Source organism: Cynoglossus semilaevis, unplaced genomic scaffold, assembly GCF_000523025.1.
Source record: "Cynoglossus semilaevis isolate Cse_v1.0 unplaced genomic scaffold, Cse_v1.0 scaffold1102, whole genome shotgun sequence".
Classification (NCBI taxonomy): Eukaryota; Metazoa; Chordata; class Actinopteri; order Pleuronectiformes; family Cynoglossidae; genus Cynoglossus; species Cynoglossus semilaevis.
Window position 1 is genome coordinate 419,765 of NW_007585110.1, and position 18,026 is coordinate 437,790.

General features: G+C 39.1%; 1 protein-coding gene across 1 annotated transcript; it reads left to right on the forward strand.

Annotated features, from left to right (window-relative positions):
- The first annotated feature begins 329 nt into the window (after positions 1–329).
- On the forward strand, positions 330–17,862 carry LOC103398429 (polycystic kidney disease protein 1-like 2). The gene is made up of 41 exons (XM_025053538.1): positions 330–913; positions 1,532–1,690; positions 1,786–1,974; positions 2,581–2,691; positions 2,841–2,988; positions 3,102–3,331; positions 3,410–3,820; positions 3,913–4,040; positions 4,122–4,254; positions 5,337–5,559; positions 6,408–6,519; positions 6,607–6,748; positions 6,897–7,115; positions 7,392–7,537; positions 7,621–7,800; positions 8,059–8,196; positions 8,773–8,919; positions 9,001–9,125; positions 9,212–9,332; positions 9,906–10,034; positions 10,124–10,349; positions 10,443–10,633; positions 10,770–11,000; positions 11,133–11,234; positions 11,302–11,480; positions 11,723–11,869; positions 11,986–12,185; positions 12,306–12,532; positions 12,620–12,836; positions 12,975–13,450; positions 13,581–13,677; positions 13,765–13,905; positions 13,993–14,178; positions 14,295–14,628; positions 15,338–15,471; positions 15,554–15,681; positions 15,777–15,937; positions 16,332–16,542; positions 16,657–16,758; positions 16,837–16,968; positions 17,406–17,862. Exons 1-41 carry the CDS (start codon positions 598–600, stop codon positions 17,568–17,570), a joined length of 7,494 nt encoding a protein of 2,497 aa, XP_024909306.1. The 5' UTR covers positions 330–597; the 3' UTR covers positions 17,571–17,862.
- Positions 17,863–18,026: the final 164 nt, after the last annotated feature.

Here is an 18,026-nt window from a genome sequence, read left to right on the forward strand (position 1 = left end):
ATTTCTTTAAAGGGCCTAAATGAAGAGGTAAAACACATAGAAAAAAACAAAATACAATAGCAATTTAACATCATTCTGAATTTGTTAAATTGTTGTGTAAGTATGTGTATATATATAGTATATAGTACATATATAGTATATATATATATAGCATAAAGCTGTTACACATACAGAATACATAAATAAATACAATACATATATACTGTATATATTTATATATATAACATAGAATACTAGGTACATTTTAACAGGCCCACAAGGCATTTGGTCACCTATAAAGTTTAAATTGATGTTTTCCAAGGTGCAGGTCTGAATGGAGGGCTTATCTCACTCTGCAGATTGTGGAGCCCTATGGTAATGAAAACAGTGGGACAATTGGTGGCTGTTGACTGTTGTCATGTCCCCTTTCACTACCCATTGGAGCTTTGTTGTATTTAAGGATTATGGGGGAAATACAAAGGTTGGGAGCTAAAAGGAAGCTGTCCCGGTGTCAGAAATTATCCCCAAGTACTGATCACTGTCAGGGCCTTTTACGTCATCACCCTTTAAAGTCATGTTCCCAGAGAATCTGAACCATGTACGAAGGCTGAGACAGAGATGGACAGAGCGGCTTTCCCTCCACTGACTTTCACGGCCCTTTTCCTTCGTTGGGCTTGTTACGCTGACGAGGACACACTGACCTGCCCAGAACTTCAGGAAGGATTTGACGGCTCCTGTTACGAGTTTGTGGGTCTGCGCCGATCCTTCCTCAGTGCACAGGGGTGGTGTGAGAGAGGTGGAGGACACCTAGTCTTTATTCTTAATGATGAAACTCAACAGTTCCTACAGAAGCACCTGGAGCCTGAGAAGGACTGGTGGCTTGGACTGGCACCTGCTGCTCCAAACCTCACACTGGAAGCTGCTGGTACTGAGGGTGAGTGATAAACCCAGATACTCCATGGGATTTAAAATTAATGTTCATTTTTAAGGTTTCTTAATTGCTTTCCAGTAAATCATTGATCTTTTTGAGACCTTACATTCTAAATATTTTACTCAATATTTATTAAACAAATAATAAATAAATAAACAAATATAAAATACACTATTTAATCTGATGTAATTGCCCTGGTATTAACATTAACATCCAGAAATGAGAACATCACAGAACAACAGCACATCCATTAAAGAGCTGTGTGGCATGTTTGTTCACTGCTGGCTGACATGCTCTGATATTGTCTTTGAGCAGCAGGTGTGATGACAAATTCCCCCCTGTATTCAGCTGAGCTTTTGAGCAAGCTCGTAGTCAAGTGCTCTTCATTGTAAAAGGTTTTATTGTCTTTCTAAAAGGGGGTTTTATCAGTCATTTGCCACTAGTACAGCCGTGTGTTTTGCTACCAACAACTGAGCCCTACACGGTTCTGTACAATGTAGGTACCCCAGAGAAAAGGAGATGTAAAATGACCTTGCCTCAACATTTGTTTTTTTCCTAGACTAGCCTAGTTAATCCTAGTAAATCCATTGAAAAAACAATATTTACCTTTTTCTCCCTCAGGTTCCCTTGCATGGCTGGATAGTTCTGATGTCAGCTATAATAACTGGGTAAACCCTCCCGATTCAGAAGCAGCTTGTGGACATGTCCTTGCAAATTCTGGCTTCCAGTGGGAGGCCACAGTGAACTGCAGCCAGGAACTCAACTTCATCTGCCAGTTTGGTAAAAACATTTTAATCATACTAACAAATATCTGTAAACAATTCTTGGATTTGTTTTGTTTTATTGTTATTGTTCAAAACATATATATTTTTTAGATTCTGGGAGATCTATCGCATGTCATGGACAAAATGCCACCCTGCAGTGTGGCTCTGGCCAAGTCATAGAGATCGTCGACAGCTTCTATGGTCGGAAGACAATTCACTACTGCCGCTCTGCGATCACAGCCCTGCCCGCATCAGCCCAGGAGGAGTGCAGCTGGATAGATGTGGTAGAGTCTGTAACAGGTGGGATGATAGAGATTAAAGTGACAGAACAAACACCAACTACGACTATTTTTAATGCACTGTGTCTGACAAAAAATAACACTTTATTAATTTCAGTGCTTATTTATTTTTCCTGCTATTGCTAATATGTACAACTCTGTTAGTTCTTTAAGAGTGATTTTGGAATAAAGAAAAAATACTATTGTTTAATTGGACGTATTGAAAAAAAAATTAATTAATGAGTTTTCAGCTAATGAAATGCTTACAAGATGAACGGCCTTTCTTCCAAACGGCCAAAGAATTGAAATATGTGAACTACTCCACCTACAGTACATTTCACCTTCACCACTGTGGACTAATTACATTGGCTCTGCCCTACATCTGTAATTTAGTCAGTCAAATTAGTTAAAAATTAGCATCAAAGCATATTGCTAGAAAATAATAATAAAGAGAAACGGGTTAGACTTAGCCACAACAAATAAAATAATCTTATACATTCTTAAAAAGGCTTTTAATTTTACTCACAAAAAGTTGCATGAAACCACAACCCTGTTGGTCATTTATATTTGAAATCCACTGGCTCTTCAATTCTGCATTGTCACAGACATTTTTTCTGCTACATTCCAGCCCAGTGCCATGGACTGCAGGCCTGCCAGGCTTCAATGGATCTGAGTTCTTCTGTTGAACCGTGTCCTGTACTAGGAAGTTACCTGTCTGTGGAGTACCACTGCAAACATGGTCAGATTTATTTATTTTGTTGTTGATATCTTTCCAGACTAAACATTTTATAATGACCTAGATGTTGATAGATATATTACAGATGTTATATTTGAAGTATTTCACCCTCTGATAACCTAATTTATCACATTGTGATTTGTTTTACTTAGGACTCCACTTATTGATGAGCAAACTGGCAGCAGTGTTTGATAACGTTACCATCACTGTGAAGTGGCTCCTGCATCCATTTCAGGGAAACCTGACGTGCACATTGAACTCTGGAGATGGCCACACTATTGATCCATACAGCCTGGAAGAGTTAGTCAAGCTCATGTTCCATCTGTTTCTACCAGTCTCGTGATCTATACTGACTCTATATTATCTAACCTGTCTGCTGCTGTGGTGTTTTTTGTTTTTTGTCTTTCTCACAGGATGGAGAGTACTATTATGCACAAATTCAGTCGTCCTGGTGTTTTCCTAGTTTCGGTGGAGTGCACCACCAGTGACTGGCATGTTACAGCCCAGAAAGCCATCACTATTCAGGAGCCTGTTAGAGACTTTGGAGACATCAGGTGCTATAGCATTAATGGGTCAAATGATGGCGCTAAATGCCATGCGCAGTTTGGCCAACCTGTACATATAGAGGTGATGGTACAGAAAGGTAAGTGAACATACTTGTAATAAATAGAATTAAAATTCAAAAATGCAGATTGATTTAACCTTCTCCTGTCACTGATAGGTACAAATATTTCCTATACCATTCATCATGGGGACCAATTGCTTGCAAGCTCATCAATAAGCATTGGAATACAACCACACAACATCACACTGGATTCAACGGTGGTTGAGAGGCTTGGGTCTGGCTGCCACAATCTGACTGTAGCTGCTTCAAACAGACTCACATCCCACGCAGTGTCTGCTGCTCTGGAGCTGTGTCTGCTGGAGCCTGTGAAAGGCCTCCTGGCCTCAGTCCTGTCAGAGGCCCGAGTGTGTCCAGACTCTGCTGATTTGATGATTGAGGTATCATTAAATCAAGGGTCACCTGTGCAACTTTTCTTCAACTTTACTGGAGCTACAGACTCTCTATCTGAGACAAGGGAGATGCTCAATGGTAGCTCAGAAGTGTATACATTCTCTAGTCCTATCCAAGGTACGCTTAACCCCCCTGTAATTCATTCAAATATATCTTGCTATTAAAATAAACATGATGAGTGTGCTTATAATTTTAAATGTTCTCCAAAGGATTGTTAAAAGTCCACGTCCGAGCCATGAATGGTATTTGGTCATTAGAAGTTGATGTGGACCTGGAGGACATCCTCCAGGCTTGTAGGAATCACTCTGACGTTTTACCAGATGGACAAGAAAACAAAGTATGTTGAATAGTTGCCTTAATGAATGTTATTCATTATCTGCATGTGTCAGCAGCGCACTGACTTTTCTTCTATCCACAGACAGATGTTACCACTGATGTGAAAATAATTGCCTTTCCTGACACTTTGATTGACTACAATCACAACATCACACTGAGTGTCGCAGGAATCGATTCGTTACTGCGCACAGGGCTCGCATTTGAATGGCAATGTGGTAAGTGTATAATAATATATTTAACATGTGTTGATCAAGAATAGAACCACAATTTGAACAACTGTATCAGATGAGTACAAAATAAAAGTACTGCAGATGACAGATAGACAGACAGATGGATGGATTCAATGATTGATTGTTTTATTGATATATTCTATTAATGCAGGAAGTTACAGTAAGATTTACATGAGCAACATACATATAAATACATTGTGCCATCCTGGTGTTTTCATAGTGTCAGTGAAGTCCACCACCAGTGACTGTTACATCCCAGAAATTTCAATATTTTGGAGACATCAGGTGCTATAGCATAAATGTGTCAAATGATGGCATTAAATTCAATAAGCATACACATAAAACATGGGTGTGAATGGGTAAATGAATTAACCATTGTGCTGAAAGTCAGACATTGTCATCTAGGCTCCCCATACCCAACCAGGTGTTTGCAGTTGTGTCTTGATTGCAGCCCGTCCCAGAAATTGCAGTTAATTCTGTATCAGCTGATTTTCCTTTCAGCACTTCACTGTTTTATTTTTGCTGCAGCTGCAATTAGTGTCCTCCTCTAAACAGCAGTAAGTGAAGCTGTAAGTGGTGAGACAATGTTCCCAACCATTTAACAAGTCTTGTTTTAGCACAAACAATTCTAGATTTAAGTTTTATTTCACTGTGATTTTGTATAATTACAATCATGATATAAGTATTTTCTGTCCCCCCAGTAGAACCTGTGATCACTGCCAATCACAAACCTGGGGTTTATTGACTAAACTTATTGACAATGACAGATAATGTTGTGATGAAACAGCCCGCCCCAGTTGCTTGTCATCATGTTGATGTTCACACACACTTTTACTCAGTGAAAACATATTAGGGAAGAAAAATAGATGGGAAGCTAAAATTAAACATGAATTATATGAAACACTTCCATGGTCAAAACCAGAGGTCTCTAAAAGCAGGTTGACGACCTCTAGGGGCTCTCAGTGAAACTGCAGGGTGGTTATTATAGCTGACATATATACGTGTTTATGTGTGTGTGTCATAAGGATGCTGGGTTCAACTTTTTTGTTGTTGACATTTTATTAAAGCTTTGTCTGTTTCTGTCCTTACAGAAGGAAACTGCAGATGCAGAAACACAACGCAGGATTCAAGTCTTGTGGTCGACAGAGACTGTCTGCCCGATCCCTTTGAATTTCAGAAGTACACATTGACAGTTAGAAAAAAACTCTGGTTCATAGAGTGGCCCGTGTTCAGTTTGAACTCAAAGTGCATCACTGTGACTCCAAAGGAATTCACAGACGTCAATATCAGGTAAAATAAATGACAAGTAGGCTGTTTGCTAATTGCTAGGCTTTTTATACAAAGCAAACTAATTTAACATCAATGAAGGTTTGTTCTTATCTTACAATAATCTTGTAATAATCTTATAATAATGACTTTTTGTCTTATTATCCCTTAATAATATTTTATATTGCTTTACTCTATTTTACTGTTTAGACTTTCTTTCTGAAATTCAAAGCAAAGTCCTCAAATAACAAAAGAGAAGAAAAACACAACAAGGGAAATACACCTGGTTTAAATGTGTACATATTTCATTACTAATGCAGTGATAATATCATATGAGCCAGAGCCAAACCAACAACCATTTCATGCTGTGCTTACTAGAAAAAATTAGATTGTCTTTGTTAAACAAGTCAGTCTAGTTCCGGTGTCTCCAACAGATCACACGTCAGTTACGTTATCTAAATTTCCATTCAATCCCAATGACAAGTCTTCTGCCCCTCCCGACATTAAATCATTTCTTGTCAACTAGCAATCAATCAAACATGTACACTGCTACCGTGTAGCGTGTGTCTGATCTGGGGCGTGAGCCAAAATTCATAGCAACTGTCGTAGTGAATGAACCTGAGTGGATACACTCCAGCACACAGCTCTCTGCTTGAATCCATGCAGCACCAGTCTTGTCACTGATGGGAACAATTCAACATATAGAAGTGACCAAGGGCATTTAGAAGTAAAGCATCTTTATGGTGGTGAAGTTTATTTAATTAGAGTGTTGCACGTTATAATTTGTGTTGACATGCAACATGAGTCAAAGATCTTCTGTAAGTGACATGCCAAAGAATCTGTTCTGAAATTTATTTTCTGAATTTTTTCAGTTGTGACAATTGCACTAACCTTAATGCGGACAACGATATAAAGCTGAGGCTTAGCTGTGTAACAACTTGTCCAGATGTTGTCTGGTTCATCGAAGACCCAGGGGCTATGAAGGCAAGTCTGAATCAACCTTTTTCTCCTGAATTCATTTTCCAAAATCAGACATAACACAAAGAGTACTAACAGGTTTTCTTTCCCCAGGACGACCTCAAAAAATGTTACTCTAAAGCAGGAAGGGCGCCCCCTACTGACACGCAGAATGGCAGCACTGAATACATTGTACAAAAAAAACATTTTCAGGATTCCAGGAACAAACTGCACAACATCACTGTACTGGCCTATGGTACGAACAAAAGTTCTAACAACTATGTCGTAAATGTTAATGTATAGTATAGTACAATTATTATGTTCAAACTTGTTAAGTTGTTAAACAGTTTCCTGTGCAGAGTCTCGTTGATTGGTTGATTTAAAACCACACGTTTGTCAAACAGGCAAGAAAGAACTCGGCTTTGCCAAGTACACTTTCCCAGTACCAGGTGTCGATCCGACTGAAGCAGCAGCTCACAGCACTGATCCTCCAACAGACCCCAGCCCACCGTTGTGTACCATTTCTCCCACCTCTGGCACTGTCCTAGATGCTTTTGACATTACTTGCAAACCAAACTCCTTCTGCACCACAGGCTGTGTTTATTGCTTTAAAACAAATGCAGGTGAGAATGACAATTAAAAAAAAAGATTTTGGAGAAATAGACAACAGAAGGAATTGAATAAAAATGGATCAAAAGGTAAATTCATCTTAGTGTTTTCAACTAATTCAACTAATTCTTGTTTTGTATGAAAAATGTTGCTTCAAACGTTGTCAACAGAACTCAGATTTTTTCAAGTTTTCTTCATGGTTTAACAATTTTAGCATTTCCTATTTTTGAAAAAGAAGTATAATCAACAATAACTCGGTTTACTTGATCGGTTTAACTTTTGATTTTCAGGCCAACACCTACGCTGTAGTAATGCAAATGAGATGAAATCCGTCTTCCTGCCTCTGGGAGATGAGAACAACAATTACACTTTGTCTGTAATAGTGAGTGCAAAAAATGGAATGGACCAAACCTCCACCACAACTGTTACAACTCAGGTTTGTCCAAAGTAGATTTTTGTGTGTGTGTGAACATGAATGCATTTGAAATGATTGGGGATTATTTATTTGTCTGACTAAAGGTTCGTAAAAGTGACCTCAGCGATTCAGTGGTGGCTCTTCAGTCTGCTGTGGAGGACACTGTGGCTCAGTTAGAGGACCAAGGTCTGCTGTCGGGGGAGGCACTGGGGCAAATATTTACCTCAGTTTCCTACATGCTGAATACAGAGGCTGACCAGGACCAGAAGGATGAGAGGACCAAGGTGACACAGAGTACAAAACTGCTAAAATGGCTCAAATCAGGTTGATATTATGTTGGTGCTCCCTAAAACCTTGACTTGTCTAGTCCTGATAACCACACAAAGCAGAGGGTAGATGTCAAAGCATGTAGTGCTACATGTTTTGACATCTACCCTCTGACAACAAGGCTCCTGGGGACACTGAACCTGTGTGTGGTGTAAATACTGACAATAAATGCCCTACTCACCTACAACTACAGCTACAGCTCTGTTCTATTTCAGTTCAGGGAGCAAATGTTGACCAAAATGGCTACGGTGCTCATGGACACCCCAAGTAACACAACCCATGAAGTACAGGTAACAGCCAGAGCTGTGGCTGGACTCACTCAACGCACAGAGGAGCTCAGCCCTGCTGCTCAAGTAGGTGTACTATATCCGTTCTAAATTACTGTGAATATAGTACATCATTAATCTCAACATTTGAAAAAAAATACTTTACACTGTTTCATTAAAAATTAAAAAAATGTTTTCAATTGCTACAACCACTTCACAAGGCATCACCTGTGATACTGTATGTAAAGTACTTCTTATTGTACCACTACTACTACTTCTACCACTGCTGCTGCTACTACCAATAATATTATGATATACTTTGTGCTTTACATTTTAGCCTGCAGCAGTAGCACAGCCTTTTATAATGACATTATCAAACACTCACATTAAAGTACACTATTTATGTGTTGTTGTTTTTATTGCAGAAAAGGGAAAAGACATTTTATTAGTATACATTCTCTGTCTGCAGCAGTGGTTCCTAAACTTTTTCTGCACACCTCTATTTTGTAGGCAGGGCTATTGGAGTTTTCCATGCTGTGTTCCCCCACATCTGCTTTTTTTTGCCTCCTATTAGCTCCCTACACCCTACTTTGGGAACCACTGATCCATGTTAAACCTGCGAGGGAGCTTAGATTGATTTTTTTCTTGTTTACATTTATCTAGGAAGAAGCTGGTTCACTACTGGTTGACCTCAGCTCCTTTCTTAACACCATCAGTGTTAAACACAACAGTAGTGATGAAGCAGAAGTTGTTGAAGCTGCTGCACCCATTGTTGAAGCAGCCAGTAACATTTTAAACAGTTCATCAAACGTAGGTATCCACTCTTCATCATCATCCTTTTTTTTCACGTTTGCACAATTAAAGGACAACTCTTTTTTGCCTTTTTAACAGAAAAAGATTTCAGACTTACTTTTGACTGGAATCAACAATGTTCAAAGTGCTTTGTTGAATAATAAAAAGCTGGATGAAGGCCCCGCCATCATAGAGTCTGGTCAGATCACTGTCTATGTCAACAGGTAAGATATACCAGATGCTGGACAAGGAGAGTTAACTGGGGAAGGCTTTGTTTTTTTATTAGTGAAGTTGACTGTTGTTTCTGCAGAATTTCACCAGAGTCCATGCAAACACAAGATATTAATGCGCAGAAGAGAAGCTCATCCAGATTTTCCTTTCCAAAACTGCCACACAATGTTGTTTCTCCTGAGGAGCCGGTGGACGTCAGAGTAAGAAAAACTGCAGTTAAAATATTTCATCATCACTGTGTTTACATAATAACTGAGAAAACAAGATTTTTGAGTTTAACTGAGTAAATAGTGAATTTTTTAACATTTTAACATTTTAATTATTCATTATTACAACACGGATTAATAATCAATGGTATTTATTTTACAATAAACAAATGATCTTCAAAATAAAATAAAATAATCAGCCAGGCAGCCAAGAAAAAGAATATAAAAAATATCTATATATATAATATATATAATTCTATATTAAAAGTAATTCTTACACAATGACAAAAACAATATTAATAAAATAAAATGTTTAATATTTAAAAACATAAACATGACTTTATAGTGTACACATACAAATAAAAAACAGTATAAAGGTTAATTAAATCCTGGCCAAAATTATAATGTAAAGTATCTACACTAATTGCTTGGTGGACCTGTATAAGGAGTATATAACTTTTTTACTCATGTCAACTTCTATTTGCACTTGTTCTTGCTGCGACACAAAATTGGGGATAAAAGATAAAAATGGACATTTTTAATAAGGGTTTGTCTTCATTCTTTAAGATGATGAGCTTTGAGAAAAATCCATACTCCTGGAAAGAGGAAAATATCACAGGAATTGTAGGATCCTTGTCTCTCAGCAGAATGGATGGCACTGTGATACCTGTGGAGAACTTACCTGAGGAGATTGAGGTAGAACATTGTTAAGTTGAGTTGAGTTTGAGGTTGTTTTTTTTTAACCATCCGTCATATTGATTGATACATTTCTCTGGCATTTTCAGATTCTTCTTCCAAGACTTGACACAGGCCCTGAGAACATCACCACTGTTGACCTGGCCAACTTCAGTACAGTGATTCTTGACATCCCTTCGCCAGATGTAACATTGGTGCTGAAAGTGGAGCCTTCTGAAAACATTTCTTTTGTCCTGTTGCTGGGGTATAATGATTATCCAAATGATGAGAATTTTGTTGCCAAAACTCAAATTCCGTTGGAAAATTCAAAAGAAGGTAATCAGATGTTTATTACAGCATAAAAATACTTAAAGTTTAAAGGAGTTTAAACCTCCTAATGACTGATTGAATTATAACCTTTGTCTAAAGAGGAAAAATACACCTGGGTGCTCAGTCCTCAAAACAGAACAGGAGATGTTGGAGTTCACTATCTTGTTATCAAGCCTATTGTAGAGCCAGGCATCAAATCCGTCAATGCCACGGTTGCTGTGACGACCATTGCAGCCCAGTGCAAATACTGGAATGAAACCCAGTCTGGCTGGAGTGAAGATGGCTGCAGGGTGAGTAAAGGAGTAAAACCAGTCAATAATGTTGACAGTTAAACTTACTAGTAAGTTAAAGTAAGTTAAACTTACTTTTTACTTTTTTATGTAAAAGTTAAACTTACTTTTTACTTTTTTATATTATTGACCACAGGTTGGTCCACTCACCACGTCTTTGGTCACCCAGTGCCTCTGCAATCACCTCACCTTCTTTGGCAGCTCCTTCTTTGTCATGCCAAATCTGGTGGATGTTTCTCGAACAGCCGAACTTTTTGCCACTTTCACCAACAACCCTGTGGTGGTGTGTTTTGTTGGGGCTATATTTTTTGTTTATCTCCTGGTGATTGTGTGGGCACGCAGGAAAGACATCCAGGACTCGACCAAGGTCAGTGTCACATTCTGAATGTTATTAGACGTTCACTGTAGACTTAATGTATTCAACATAAAGGTTAACAACTGAATCAATAATCATCAAGTTTTTCATCTGTCAAACCTTTGTTTTAATATTCACTTTAAGGTCAAGATAACGGTACTAGAGGACAATGATCCATTGGCTGAGTATTGTTACATGCTGAGTGTCAGTACAGGTCACAGACACGGTGCCAACACCTCATCTCAGGTCAGTGGGTAGCCTATGAAACACAGAGAATGTGTGACTCTGTGTGACTGACCTTTTTTTGTGTCAGGTGACAATAACTCTCCTGGGCACAGAGGGAGAAAGTGACCCCCATCACCTGACGGACCCTGAGAAGCCTGTGTTCGAAAGGGGTGGTGTAGACATGTTCCTCATGACCACACACTTTTCTCTTGGTGATCTACAAAGCATCAGGCTGTGGCATGACAACTCAGGGGGACGACCAGCATGGTGAGAGGATGGAAGCTTTAAATGTGATAACAGGAAATAATTAATAAATGAAGGACTGATTTGTATCAACACAACATCAACATTGTGTAATGACTGTAAATGTGTTTATACAAATAGTGTCAGAGGTAGATTTGCTGCCACCCCTCACTGAACCCACTCTGTTAAATCCCCAAAGTTCCACCCTGGTGCTCTAGAATTTTTATGTGTTTACTGCTGATGGTAATTATTGACTGAATATGCAGGTATGTCAACAAAGTGATTGTGCAGGATCTGGAGACGGGTCAGAAATGGCACTTCCTGTGTAACTCCTGGCTGGCTGTAGATGTAGGAGAGTGCTCGCTCGACAAGGTTTTCCCCGTAGCCACAGAAATAGATTTGAAAAAGTTCAGGTGAGACTTGCCGTTGAGCAACTGCAGATGCATAACCACTATAGATTTCTGTATGATTTTCACTTTACTATTACATCTAATTCATCCCTCCTTGTCCCACTTTCTCACTTCTGTAGCAACTTGTTTTTCATGAAAACAGCCAAAGACTTCAGTGATGGTCATATCTGGTTTTCTGTCGTAAGTCGACCTCCATGCAGCACTTTCACACGTGTACAACGTGTGTCCTGCTGCTTTTCTCTTCTCCTTTGCACCATGTTGACCAGCATTATGTTCTGGGGCATTCCAACAGATCCCTCTGAGCAGACCATGGACCTGGGTATGACACAATACATATCCTTACATATTAATTATATATTTTGGTTAACAACCAGTTTGAGGAAAATTTTACCATTAAAATCCTATCAAGGAATTCATTTTTAATTAAATTGCTTTACAGGCCACATAGAGTTTACCTGGCAACAGGTGATGATTGGAATTCAAAGTTCTATCATCATGTTTCCCATCAATCTGTTCATTGTGAGCATCTTCAGAAACACTCGGCCTCGAGAGAAAAGCAGCAAAGGAGAAACATCCAAGCAGTGTAAGACTGGTCGAGTGTCTCCCTCACAGACCTCTTCTCCTCAGAAGGAGCTGAAGGACATTACAGCAGACACTGTGATCAAGGTAATAACAAAAATATAAACTCACACAGAACAACAAAGTTATTTCTTTTCTACTTCTCCATACTTGAAGGATTTTTTTCACCATTAGGACATAAAGAAAATTGCTCAGTCTCTCTCGAAGGCCATGAAAAGCCCACTGCCTCATCAGGAGCTCCATCCTGGTCAGCAGACGGACATTAACGCTCTGCTCTCTTTGGTTGAGGATATCATCAGACAGCAGAATCAAATCAGTGGGGACTTCTACTCTGAGGCCTCAAAAAGAGATCACTCTTCAATCCTCAGTCTAGGTTCAGTCAGTTTACAAGGTACAATTGTTTGTTATCATTTTTCCTAAGACTACTTATTTAGAATTATTGGCGCAGTAACAGTAATTATAACAACAGTACAACTTGCAGTGAATCATCTTACAAACTAACTGGGCAGACGTGGTGTTTATTGAACAGAAAACAGTATGTGTGGAAGTCCAGAGAAGACTTCAGATGAGGTCCAGAAGAAGAACAACAACAGTCGTTACCTCTACAGGCAGCTGCGCCATGTTGAGAAGGAGCTTGGTCTATTGGGACCCTCTCGTTTCCCAGACTCAGACAGTTACAACCAGGCCATGCAGCAGGTCCAAGGAATGAAGGGTCTACTGGACTTTCATCTGCCCTCATCCAGCCTGAACAGTGAGCTTCTGGACCACAGCCCAAGTCCAGAGGAGAGCGTAAGCAGCGGGAACTCCGGCAAAAAATGTTGTCTGGCGGGACTGCCATGGTGGTTCGTCTTCATTGGCTGGACACTTGTAATAGCAACCAGCAGTGTGTCAGGATACTTTACCATGATGTATGGGTTGACGTATGGAAAGGAGCGCTCTATCAGCTGGCTCATCTCTATGGTGGTGTCTTTCTTTGAGAGTCTCTTTATTACACAACCTCTGAAGGTTAGTCGTTGCTGGTTCTTGCTGTGGATGAGAACATACTGTAGTACTTGATAGTTCTGTATTTCTGTTGTTTGTATTTGTTCTGTTTTGTGGAATTGTTTGATACCGATTTGACACTTTTCTGTCACAGGTCCTTGGATTTGCAGCTTTCTTTGCTCTGGTTCTAAAGAAAGTTGATGAAGAGGAGTTTGGAGAACCACAGATAGATGAGACTTTCAGAAATTCTGGTAATTGTTTACATGGACTATTTCTGGTTATTGTGTGCTAAAACAACAACCAGCATAAGCAAGTAAACAAGTGAAATCCTCCTCCAGATGATCCTGATGCAGTCAGGGCAGCGAGAAGAGACAGTACATGCAGTTTCTACCAGCCGCCCCCTCCCACTGACATCGAGAGGATCAGGAACAACATGATTAAAGAGCGAAAAGTCTTTGCACTAATGGGAGAAATTATTGGTGGGAGAAATACTTTATTACGTATCACAGTAAATTTGACAATTTCGAGATGCAGATGTGTGATATTTGTTATTGTTATTTGTGCAGCATACATGGGGTTCATGTGGATGTTGCTCCTGGTAGCATATGGTCAGAGGGATCCCAATGCTTACTTTCTGAGTCATCACATCCGTCAGAGCTTCAGCAAAGGGATTTCAGACAGTATGAGCATTCATGATGTGTTCCACTGGGCAAATACAACTCTGCTCAGCAGCCTGTTTGGACAACGCCCAGGTCAGTGTGTGGTTGATTTAATAAAAACGGCATACAACAACTTACTAAATACAGACATGGTTGTGACTTATAGGACTAACTGTTTTATTTATGTTGATTCCTCATTCATTTGATAGGTTTCATCACAGATGGAAATTCAAAGCTGGTGGGCAATGCTCGTCTACGCCAAGTGAGAGTGATGAAAAACTCCTGCTCTGTTTCCCACTCCATGCAGCAGTCAATTCATGAATGTCATGCTCCATACTCATGGGAGTTGGAGGACATGGGCACCTATGGTCCAGGATGGAGCAGCTCTGTGGGAGGTAACACCTCACTGAACCTGCTAGAAAACGCATGGATGTACCAGTCCCAGGGTAAACTGAGGTCCTACCCTGTCTGGGGTAGTGTGGTTCTCTACAGAGGAGGAGGGTATGTGGTGGATCTGGGACCTGACTTGCCAAATTCCAGCAGGTAGGCATATTTTATATAGCAAGAAGAAGTGTATTACGTTTGTATACTCATCTATCATTGAAATTAGCTTTTAGCCCCAGTGGGCTTCTACTTTGCTAGAAATGTTTATTCAATGTAAAAAAAAAAAATTGTCCAGAGGGACTGCCATGGTGGTTCGTCTTCATTGGCTGGATACTTGTGATAGCAACCAGTGGAAATGAACTTTTAGCCCCAGTGGGCTTCTACTTTGCTAGAAATGTTTATTCAGTTTATTCACTTTTTGAAGCCACTAAAAAACAGTCACAAAAAAACATCCGCTGTGAAAAAAAAAACATTTTCAATTTAGATTTTAATCAGTTTCTTTGTCTTACCTTTGCATAATTTGATTTCAAATTTTTCATTATTATGCAAATGCATTGATCATCTGTGGTGTATGTTGATGTTAGAATTACTGGTGTTGGCCTATCAAAAGTAACATGCCGTGCTCAGAAAAGCAAAAGAAGGGAGGGAGTCTTTGTCATTAAGGTATAACAGCAGCTTAGTATTAAAATACAATTTTAAAGTTATGATGGCTTGGACCTGTGCCAAGGAGAGATGAGAGTTAGTGGATACACCTGACAAAGACATAATGTTGCTTTTCAGGTTCATCAATCTTGTTGCGTTACAAAATCAAAATGCTTGTCAGTTAAACGAAGCCATTTCCTGACTTCCTGTTTTTCTGTTTATACAGATCTCTTCAGTACCTTTATGACAATGCCTGGTTTGATGCTTATACCCAGGCCATCTTTGTTGAGTTCACCGTGTATAATGCCAACGTCAACCTTTTCTGCATTGTTACACTTATGCTGGAAACCACAGCTATAGGTGAGTGATTTATGGTAGGCCACAGTGTGTCCAAACAGGACATTGTGTCATCTGCACTTTTTTCATCTGCAATTTGTTTTAGGAGCTTTTCAGTTCCGCAGTGAGCATCAAAGTGTCCGTCTTTACCAGTCCACCGGCGGCCTCCACATCTTTGTCATGGCCTCTGAGGCAATCTACTTCCTCTTTATCATCTATTACATGTTTGTTCAGGTCTGTGTTTGTAAACATGAGGTTTTGAACTAGAAGTAGTAGGAATCTGTGGTAGAGTGTTTTTATTATGGACAGAATATTTCATGTTCCAACAGGGGAAGCTGATAAAGCAGCAGAGATGGGCTTATTTAAGGAGTAAGTGGAACCTGCTGGAGCTTGGTATCATAATTCTCAGCTGGAGTGCACTATCTGTCTTCATCAAAAGGACTTTGCTTGGGAACCGTGACATGTCCTATTACCAGAACAACAGAGACCAGTAAGCAAAAACATTTACAAGGAGTTTATAATGAAAATATTTCAACACTTTGCAGATAAGCAATATTGTTTTATATATATATATATATATATATATATTAATGCTTATATTAGGTCTATATTTACATAGATAGTTGCTATTTTAATATCTCCTTTCTGTTGGGCCTCTGTAAAACGTTGGGGGGTGGGCGGGTCTGAGGGAAGTCATAGTGGTAGGTTTTTGCAATATTTGGCAGTAAATGTTGGATTATATTACAATTGGAATGTGTTTAGTGTTGGGAAGCAGATTATGGCATGTTATGGTGAATTGAGAATAGAAAATAATAAATATTATAAATAAATATTAATTGACAATAATGTTCACTATTTATAAACATGACTCTCTCTGTTCACAGATACGCCAGTTTCCATCAGACGGCCCAGGCTGATGCAGTGTTAGGATATCTGATTGCTTTCTTAGTGTTGTTGGCTACAGTCAAACTCTGGCACCTACTGAGACTGAACCCCAAGCTTCATATGATTACATCCACACTGCAGCGAGCCTGGTCTGATATTTCAGGCTTCCTGGTGGTCATGACCATCATGTTTCTGGCCTACTCCATTGCGGTGAGAAGTTTCCCACAATAAGTTTTAACATGCTGCAGGTGGAGATACAGAGCTGTGTGATAGAATAATATTTGATTTCCTTAGGCTAACGCGTAGATAAACATTCTTTTTCAGTCTAACCTGCTGTACGGTTGGAAGTTGTACTCCTATCGAACTCTGTTGGATGCTGCTCAGACAATGGTCAGCTTGCAGCTCGGCATTTTTAATTATGAAGAGGTAAGTATAGAACTTTTATATCAGTTAAGCAGCCAAAACATCAGCGCAAACATTAATGTCCAACTTTTGGCTCCATAGGTCCTGAATTATAACCCGGTACTTGGTGCCTTCCTGATTGGCTCCTGCATTGTTTTTATGACTTTTGTGGTTCTGAACCTCTTCATCTCCGTCATTTTGGTGGCGTTCAGTGAAGAACAGAATCATCACAAGGTGATTTTTCACAATGGGTCGAAATGTTGTTAAATATTTATACGAAATAATTACAGGCTTTTATTCTTAAAACAAAGTCGTATTTAGACGTGTACTGTAAAAAGATGCACTGATTGTTTTTTTAAATATATATTACTTGCTGTAATTATGCCTCCTCTGTCCTGTTGTTATTTAAAGTTGCTGCTCATATACACCTTCACAAGTACTAATCTATTGTATATTTTTAAATTCATAGTGTTGTAACTTAAAATAGGAACAGCTAAAAGTAGTGACTTAAATTTAAACTCTAATTATTTACTCCCATTAGAGTGTAGACTCCTTTAGAGTTACTTCTAACACCAGCGAAGCTACTTTGACGTTTGCATTTCTTATGTGTGGTCTTTGGCACAGAGGAGGACATTTCTGAGTTTAAATACTGATCAGTGTTTCATTCACAGCCATCGGAGGAGGAAGAGATCGTGGACCTGATGCTGATGAAATTGTGCAGTTTGTTTGGTCTCAAGTTTAAGCAACAAGGTGATGAACCTCCAGCCAAACAGCCTCTTGTTTCATCAAGGTCTGCAACACTGAGAGGTTCTCCTGAGGATATTCACGATGGCTAAAGTGTTGTACAACAGTCAAATAGATGACTATAGAGCTTTGTGCTTTATTGCTTCCTTGTTATTCTAATGGCTCTCTCTATATAAGCAAGCCAAGATGTAGTTGCCCATGTTGTTCTTAAATTATTGGCATTTCTCTCTGCTTCTGCTGCTGCTACAAATGTAAAATGGTAATAAAATGAATGGAGAACAAAACTTTATAATGAGTTGCTTATGCTGCAAAAAAACTCTGAAACAAACGAGTTTCTATGAATAGAACTGTTCAAATTATACATAGTTTGACAAAAACTTTCAACATTTAAAAATGAACATAATTCTCTCCAAGGTCGTTGACTTGGTAGTATAGTAATTATTAATAATAATTGTAGCCTAATAATAATACAATAATTGATAATTGTTTTAAACAAATGGATTTCGTATAATTTCGTCATCGTGAGTGGGAGTGGCTCATCCGTGACT